The following is a 9,301-nucleotide window of genomic DNA, read 5'->3' as shown; positions in this document are numbered from 1 at the left end:
AACTGTATTTATTTATTTAATATTTATTTAGTATTATTAAAAATATTTAAATTGTTGAAAGTATTTATTTATTTATTTATTTATTTATTCGTATTTATTTATTTTGTATTATTAAAAGTATTTAAATTGTTGAAAGTATGTATTAATTTAGTTTATATTTGTTTAGTTTTACTTAAAGTATTTATTTATTTTATTTATTTATTCGGTATTCATTTATTTCGTTTTATTGAAAGTATTTCTTTATTATTTATTTATTTAGTAACATTAAAAGTAGTATCCAAACACTCCTTCCACTACTAATGTGGACGACATGTACTGTTTGCTCTGATATAAATATTCCATCTGTATGTGTTCACTTTTTAACATTTATAAACCTCAGAGGCGTCACTTCAAACGCCCTACTTTGTGTTGAGGAGGGACACAGTGGGAGGCGCATCACGCGACACCATATCGAAAGTAAAGTGAATGAGGAAATAGATGAATCCGGCTCGCTGGACTGTCTTGCTCACTTCTACCTGCACACTTTAACTTTAACTTAAACAGAGTTTAAAGGATTAATAATTCAGACTCACCTTGAGTTTCTCTCTGCACCATGTCGAAGGCTCTGAAAATAACTCGCGCGAGCACAGCTCAGGTAAACTCAATCTCAGACAGCCTGTGTGTCAGGCTATGTGTCAGCCTGTGTTGCATGAGGTATCTGATAATAAGACTTGATATCTATAATGGTTCTGTTTATTGCATTAAGTTTATTTAGTGTTAGGAAGAAATGTATGTTCCAAAAAAGAGTCAGTTACATAAGTTTAAAGAAGTGGAAAGTCCCTCCTTGGAGAGGAAAACGAAAGTAATCCAACAGGCTTTCCAAACATGAGTCAGCATTTCAAATTATCACACATTTATAATTATGTTCTGTTTCTGTCTTCTTATTCCCTCTCCACAGGTGGAAACCTTCCGCCAGTCTCTGTATCAGGAGGTTTGTTGTGCAATACTTCCTTTTTTTTTCTGTTGCTGCACATTTATTATTAAAAAACATGATGCATTATGGATTATTATGTTTAAAACTTTATTTATTTTTCAGGCAGCAACTTTGTTCTCCAGCCACATCCCTCAGAAGATGTTCCAGCTGGATGCTCTGCTCAGGGTCAGCAAGTCCTCTGCTCTTACACACAACAATAACATATTGAGTCATCAGGCGCTTAAAGGAGACAAGAGCCTTTCAAAGCTGTGTGATTATTCTCATTAATAACCTGAAGTTTCCATCCTTCATCCTCCCTATGTTTGTTTTCAGGATGAAGCCTTCAATGTCACAGACATGTCCTGCCTCCAGGCTCCACTGGACATCCCCATACCGGACCCTCCCTCACCAGAGGACGAGGTGAGACCCGGTTCAATCACTGATCTCTCTTTAACCACCTCATTCATCTCAGCAGAGACTTAATTCAAAGTTACACAAGTCAATTAATTTATTTTTAAATTAAGAATCTTTTAAGTCACTTCATATTATGACTTTGCCATTAAATGGCATAAAAAAGCAACTTAATCCATGTAATATGATTTTAAAAAAAGGACTTCATTAACATTATAAATCCGTATAAAATGAAATATTTATCCACATTATGAAACATATTTACTTCTCACAGAATTGGGAGTTTGATACAAATTTTATTTATTTATTTTTCAATTTTTTTTTCTTTGTATTGTTTTGACTTAAATCACAAAATTCTGACTTTTCCCCATAAAGTCCATTTATTTACACATTAGTATGATTTTCAAATTTTATTTTTACTTATTTACTAAAAATGTATTTATTTAATTTTTATTTTTAAGAATTTCTTCATAATAATGTTTTTTTCTGATGAAATGAAGACTTAATTCACATTATGTGAAGAGTTTCATATCTCATATATATACATTTTAATTCACAGTTATTTTTTATTAAATTACTACTTTTTAATTTTAACATTTTCCAACTTTATTCTCAAAATGTTCCTTTTTTTCTCATAAAATACTGACTGTATTCACATTATATTGAGAGTAATTGATCTCATAATGTTTTTTCACATAAGATAACAATTGATTTAACATTTTGTACATTATTATCATTAAATTATAAAAGTAGTTACATGTTTTTAAGGCATTATCCTCTTATAAAATTGGGGTAAAGTCACATTGTAGTGTGACTTTCTCTCATAAAACTCTGACTTTAATCAAATGGGAGTTTTTCCCTCATAAAATTATTACTATATTCAAATTTTACTATAATAAAAAAAAACATGGCTTTTTCTCATAAAATTATCGCGTTCTTTTTTAAATATTACAATTTTCGTTCTTATAATTAAACTTAATTCTTAAAATCTTAATTTTTATTTTTAAGGCGTGGTGGTCCTTTTTCCTCCGGTAATGATCGTCCCTGTTTTAATAACTCAAATCTGTTTTGAAGGAAATGGAGACAGACAAGAACGAAGAAGACGAGAAGAAGAAGAAGAAAGGTAAAAACAGATTGCATCTTTATTTTGTGAAGGGTGACAGGTAGCATGAGGCGTCATGTTCATACTGTGATAATCTCTGAATCCTCCTCTCTGTCCTTCAGCTCCTAAATGTGGCTTCATTAAGGGGAATGAGAAGATCTCAGCTCTTCTAGAGAAGGTGAAACCAGAGATCGTGGGTCTAAGAGAGACCATCATTACTGTAAGTTCATCATTGTATTGTTCTATTTATTCATTTATTTTATTTGTATTTTTTATTCATTTTATTTTTTATTTTAACTGTATTGATTTTTTTTAATTAATTTTGTAACATTAATTTATTATTTATTTTACTCTAACTCCTCCTCCTGTCTTGTTTCAGGTCTCCACCTGGATCCTGCACCTCATCCCAAAAATAGAAGATGGAAACGACTTTGGCGTCGCGATCCAGGTACATATCTGCGTCCGCTAAGGAGTTATAATCATCTCAGGGTTTGTTTACTCATACTTCCACTTTGACCACAGGAGAAAATCTTGGAGAGAATCACAGCTGTGAGGACAAAAGTTGACGGTTTCCAGACAAACATCAACAAGTACGTTGGACAGAAATGCTGGATTGGATTAAATCAAATTTTATTCCATGTTTTTCTGCTTTGTGTACTTCTATTGAACATTTCTGTGTTTTTCTTCCAGGTACTTTACAGAGAGAGGAGATGCTGTTGCAAAGGCTTCCAAAGAGACTCATGTGGTGAGTGTTTGCTATGATGACTGTTTTTAAATTTTAAGTTCACCAAGAATGAAAGTGTCCACCAACAGGGATGGGTTGTGTGGGACCTCTGGGGACTAAAGGTTGCATTTCCTCTATTAGCCACCAGGGGGCAACTCAGTCTTTTCACTGACAGACACGCCCCTTTATGGAATACCTCTCACTGATTGGACGCTGCAGCGGCTCGGACTTCACTGAAACTTAAAATCAGCTGAGTTTAATAACGGCAAAAAGACAGACCTTAAAACAGACACAAAGGGTGCCCTGAAACAGACCTTAAAACAGTCTCTAAGGGTGCCCTGAAGCAGACCTTAAAACAGTCATTAAGGGTGCCCTGAAGCAGACCTTAAACAGACACAAAGGGTGCCCTGAAACAGACCTTAAAACAGTCTCTAAGGGTGCCCTGAAGCAGACCTTAAAACAGTCTCTAAGGGTGCCCTGAAGCAGACCTTAAACAGACACAAAGGGTGCCCTGAAACAGACCTTAAAACAGTCTCTAAGGGTGCCCTGAAGCAGACCTTAAAACAGTCATTAAGGGTGCCCTGAAGCAGACCTTAAACAGACACAAAGGGTGCCCTGAAGCAGACCTTAAAACAGTCATTAAGGGTGCCCTGAAGCAGACCTTAAAACAGACACAAAGGGTGCCCTGAAACAGACCTTAAAACAGTCACTAAGGGTGCCCTGAAGCAGACCTTAAAACAGTCACTAAGGGTGCCCTGAAACAGACCTTAAACCAGTGACCAAGGGTGCCTTGAAACAGACCTTAAAACAGTCATTAAGGGTGCCCTGAAACAGACCTTAAAACAGTCACTAAGGGTGCCCTGAAACAGACCTTAAAACAGTCACTAAGGGTGCCCTGAAACAGACCTTAAAACAGTCATTCAGGGTGCCCTGAAACAGACCTTAAAACATTCACTAAGGGTGCCCTGAAACAGACCTTAAACCAGTGACCAAGGGTGCCTTGAAACAGACCCTAAACCAGTGACCAAGGGCGCCCTGAAACAGACCTTAAAACAGACGCAAAGGGTGCCCTGAAACAGATCTTAAAACAGTCACTAAGGGTGCCCTGAAACAGACCTTAAAACAGTCATTAAGGTTGCCCTGAAACAGACCTTAAAACAGTCACTAAGGGTGCCCTGAAAAAGACCTTAAAACAGTCTCTAAGGGTGCCCTGAAACAGACCTTAAAACAGTCATTAAGGTTGCCCTGAAACAGACCTTAAAACATTCACTAAGGGTGCCCTGAAACAGACCTTAAACCAGTGACCAAGGGTGCCTTGAAACAGACCCTAAACCAGTGACCAAGGGCGCCCTGAAACAGACCTTAAAACAGACGCAAAGGGTGCCCTGAAACAGATCTTAAAACAGTCACTAAGGGTGCCCTGAAACAGACCTTAAAACAGTCATTAAGGTTGCCCTGAAACAGACCTTAAAACAGTCACTAAGGGTGCCCTGAAAAAGACCTTAAAACAGTCTCTAAGGGTGCCCCGAAGTAGATCTTAAAACAGTCACTAAGGGTGCCCTGAAACAGACCTTAAAACAGACACAAAGGGTGCCCTGAAACAGACCTTAAAACAGTCACTAAGGGTGCCCTGAAACAGACCTTAAAACAGTCTCAAAGGGTGCCCTGAGACAGAATTCAAAACAGTCACTTAGGGTGCCCTGAAACAGACTTTAAAACAGTCACTAAGGGTGCCCTGAAACAGACCTTATAACAGCCAGTAAAGGTGCCCTGAAACAGACCTTAAAACAGTCACTAAGGGTGCCCTGAAACAGACCTTAAAACAGTCACTAAGGGTGCCCTGAAACAGACCTTAAACCAGTGACCAAGGGTGCCTTGAAAAAGACCCTAAACCAGTGACCAAGGGTGCCCTGAAACAGACCTTAAAACAGTCACCCATAGTCATAGTCACTTCCCCCTTACCGACCAATCAAAAACAAGAGAAGCAGGACTTTTCCTTCCTCGATTAAAAGCTGATATAAAGTGTGAAGAGCATTTTAAATCAGACTCAAACAAACTAAGGGAAGTGGAATTGATGTGAGAAGTTTTGTCACTTAGCCAAAGTAAAAGTAGCGCCCTGAAATGAAGGCTGTGGGCGTCTCCAGAATAACAAATGCTGTTAGTGGACACAGGCCCTGATCTTAAAGCTTTCTTTGATATATTGGAACTATCTTAAACTCATCTGTCTCTGATTCCAGATGGACTATCGCTCGCTCGTCCACGAGAAGGACGAAAACATCTACTCCGAGATCAGAGTGATCGTCCTGGACATCCGTGGCTTCTACGTGGGTGACATCCGACTGAGAAACATGAAGAGCTTCACCCCGTCTCTTTAAAAATCTAAACCACGTCTCTCTTCTCTCCGCAGGCCGAGCTTTACGACATCATCAGCAAGAACCTCGACAAGGTGACCAACCCCAAAGGAGAGGAGAAGCCGTCCATGTACTGAAGCAGGAGGCTGCTGCGTGGATTCATCACCAATCATCTCTCTGTTCAGTTCATTTCCACCAACACCCGAAATAGTTACACTCATGGTGTATCATGGGACTTTTGTTTTGTACCAACACTTGCACTAAGATGTAAAACTACACGATAAAAACAATAAAAGAAAAGCCTGTTTTTTTCAAAGCGTGTGATTCTCATTTATTTGTAAAAAACAACAACAACAAAAAGCACATTTGTTTGATGTGATTCATATTTAAAGAAATACTCAATCAGGAACCTCCATACAAAAATACTTCCTCCTTCAACAATGAGAAGGAATGATGGAGAGAAAGAAACTAAGGAGCACAAAGGGGAAAAAACAACAACACAGAATGTTCTGCGTCCTCAGGGATGGATCTCATACTTCAGGGCCTTCTCCTCCGGGTATGAGCTGCAACAAAGAGACGTGAGACACTCTGTAAGGGTCTAACACAAAGACAGGGTGCACACATAGACCTGCAGGATGTTTACCCACCATGGTGATGTTATTCCCGTTGAGTAGAATCTGGTCCAGTTTGGTTATCCTCCTCCCCTCCGGTGTGATTTCACTGAAACACAAACAGAGCTGTGAGTTCATCCAACCACAGAGCGAAGAAGAAGCTGTGATGCAAAGACAAGAGGAGAACTTACAACTCTGTCACATCCTCCAGGACCATGTCTGAAAAACAGAGTTAAAGGAAACACCCAGAAAACTGTGAAGTCATGTAAATAAACACAAAGATACTCCTTAGGAATCATGTACCAGTCAGGGTCCGGGAGGCAGACACCCTCTCTACTTTTAAGAGTAGGCTTCAAACTTTCCTTTTTGATAAAGCTTATAGTTAGAGCTGGATCAGGCTTGGACCAGCTCTTAGTTATGCTGCTATAGGCTTAGACTGACACACTGGGATCCTGTCTTCCCCTCTCTCTCCTCTCTCTGCCTGTCTCTCACTTTAACTCTTCTTGTCCCATTAAAGGAACCATAGACCTTTCTGGAGTCCCTGAGCTCCCTTGTCTCGTAGGTTCCTCTGGATCTCTGCTGTAGATTCCTTTTTTGGGTCTTTCTTTCTTTCCTTCCTCTTTATTTCCTTCCCTCTTTCTTTCCCTCTTTATTTTCTTCCTTCCTTCCTTCCTTTCTTTCTTTTATTTATTTTTCCTTTCATTCCTTTCTTTCCCTCTTTTTTCTTTCCATGTTTCTTCATCCTTTATGTCTCTTTTTACATCCCGTTCTTTCCTTCTATCCTTTCCTTCCCTGTTTATCCTCTTCTTTTTCTTTCTTCTGGTCTCCCTCTCTTTTCCCCTTTCTTAGACCTTTCTGGAGTCCCTGAGCTCCCTTGTCTCGTAGGTTCCTCTGGATCTCTGCTGCTGTGGAAGTGCCAGACTCCAGCTGCTACAACTACTACTATCCATCTCCCCACTATCATCTCTCTCTCTCTCTTCACCTCCCTCTATCCCTCTCTCCAACACGGTCTCAGCAGATGTGTGTCTAACATGAGTCTGGTCCTGCTGGAGGTTTCTGCCTGTTAAAGGAAGTTTGTCCTTGCCACTGTAACTTGCTAAATGCTGCAAAGTGCTCTGCTCATGGTGGATTAAGATGAGATCAGACTGAGTCCTGTCTGGAAGATGGGACTGGATCTGATCCGGTCTTGATGTTGGGTCTTTGTTAATAATAGAACATAGAGTACGGTCTAGACCTGCTCTGTTTGGAAAGAGTCTGAGGAGAACGTTTGTTGGGATATCCGCGTTATATAGATTCATTGATAGGTTTGCTTTTTTTTGGGTTGGATCTTAATCCAGAAAGGATACTGACAAAGTCGTCAAACCCCAGCAAGGTGCCGACGATTTCTTTGTCGGTTTTCATGACGATGTGAATTCTGGAGCCGATACATTTGTCCACGAGTTCTGAAAAGAGAGAAACAAAAGAAAGTGATGAAAAGAAAAGATCTTTATGAACCTTCAGTGGGATTAATGGCAACAAGAGTGTTTTTATTGCACAATATTTTCTCTAACCCTTTCAGATCTCACTCCTGACAAGTCTCCCATGTTACAAAATAACTTGAAAACTAAAATTATTAAAAATGAAACTGAAACTTTGCAGTATTGAAAAAAAACAGCATTAAAAATCCATTAAAACTGGAAAAAATAACTTAAAAAATGAAATAAGAACTAAAAAAAAATCCCAAAAATGTTGTTGACACTTTTAAATGAACTATTTAATCATTTTAAAGCTACTGTTAGGAACTTTTGGTTGGGTCTGACTGGAAAAAGCAGTATTAACTGATTTCATCTTGTTCATGTGCACAAAAAAATCTCATCCTTCTCTCTTTTGACAGTGAAATTTATAATTTAATCTGACGCCTACCCCTCATTAGTGTATTCAAACGCTAAAAGTAGCTGTAAAGAAATAGTCACTCTTTTTATTGATGGTCTTGTTTGCCTTAATAGGTCAAATTGAGGCAGCAATGTTAATTCCAGGCTGTTTAATAACCAGATAAAAACTCCTCACTGGAGCTTTAATTACCAAACATCAGCTGGGTCCAAGTTAAAATGTTAAAAAAGTCAAAAATGATAGTTGACTTATATATTAAGGTTTTAGACTGTTATTTAAATTCATGTTTATTAATTCTGAGTAATAATTAATAAATAATCTCCACACACATCCTCTGTATTTTGATTTACCTGCTACTATCACTAGCATGTGTGTGCACCTGAAAGCATGATTACAGCTTCACCACCTGAAATAAACACACCTAACACCTGAACTGTGTTCCCTAACTCAGACTAATTCACTTTAAATAATTATATTAATATAAAATACTTTATATTAAACAGGAAGTCATCATTATCAAGGATTTACAAACCAAGTGGAAGCAACTGCGAAGGGTTTGTTGCCGGAGTAGCCGCCATCTTCATTCAATGATCTCCTCAGGCAGAAGCAATCGATGGAATGACGTCACTAACCAGACTAAAGCAATGGAGCACGAGTCATCGATCGACCCATAGAAGCTGCCAGTCCTCCGTGTTCATTTAGAATTCAAAGCTGTGAACTTAAACAGATTTAAAAACTTGATTTAACTTATAATAAGAAACATTATAACAGTTATTATAAAGACTCAGAGGTTAAATAATGTAATTCAACTCGTCTCCACTGGACGGCGCGTTTTATAATGTGGTCAGTACACTACGTCACTATTTGACTGTATCAAAGAGGATAGAGTCTGGGTCAAGATGATAACTGAGCACAGTTTTTACTTTTCCTTATGCTCGTATTTGTGTGCGATTCACTCAATTCTAAAATTAAGTTCATATTTTAATATGTTTTAATATTTCTCACAGTTATGTCTAATTGGAAAGACACATATGCTGTGTTTAATGCTAACATATTCAGCTCAGAAAACAAGACATATTCTCATATATTAGGTTAGCTAACTAAGCTAGCTACATTTAAAAGCTGTTAACACATTGTAGTTATCTAAGAACATTACAGTGATTGGGGTCAATCTGTTGCCATAGTCAGTTTACTTTATACTGATTTTAATGTTTTATTATTTAATTAATTTTAACCATCTGTTTTTTGTTAATCTACTCTATTGATAATTTTATTTTATCT

General features: G+C 37.9%; 2 protein-coding genes across 2 annotated transcripts; one reads left to right on the top strand and one right to left on the bottom strand.

Annotated features, from left to right (window-relative positions):
* The first annotated feature begins 427 nt into the window (after positions 1-427).
* psme2 (proteasome activator subunit 2) lies at positions 428-5,856 on the top strand. The gene is made up of 11 exons (XM_034706173.1): positions 428-634; positions 938-970; positions 1,076-1,138; positions 1,286-1,372; positions 2,438-2,486; positions 2,588-2,685; positions 2,845-2,913; positions 2,988-3,055; positions 3,156-3,210; positions 5,427-5,513; positions 5,597-5,856. The coding sequence occupies exons 1-11, from the start codon at positions 593-595 to the stop codon at positions 5,675-5,677; spliced, it is 732 nt and encodes a 243-aa protein (XP_034562064.1). The 5' UTR covers positions 428-592; the 3' UTR covers positions 5,678-5,856.
* Positions 5,846-8,707, bottom strand: lsm5 (LSM5 homolog, U6 small nuclear RNA and mRNA degradation associated). The gene is made up of 5 exons (XM_034706174.1): positions 8,553-8,707; positions 7,498-7,593; positions 6,343-6,370; positions 6,188-6,260; positions 5,846-6,103 (listed from the first exon to the last, which is right to left on the bottom strand). Exons 1-5 carry the CDS (start codon positions 8,602-8,604, stop codon positions 6,071-6,073), a joined length of 282 nt encoding a protein of 93 aa, XP_034562065.1. The 5' UTR covers positions 8,605-8,707; the 3' UTR covers positions 5,846-6,070.
* Between the last annotated feature and the right edge of the window lie 594 nt (positions 8,708-9,301).

Source organism: Notolabrus celidotus, chromosome 17 (genome assembly GCF_009762535.1).
Source record: "Notolabrus celidotus isolate fNotCel1 chromosome 17, fNotCel1.pri, whole genome shotgun sequence".
Classification (NCBI taxonomy): domain Eukaryota; kingdom Metazoa; phylum Chordata; class Actinopteri; order Labriformes; family Labridae; genus Notolabrus; species Notolabrus celidotus.
This window is presented reverse-complemented; position numbering and strand designations above follow the sequence as displayed.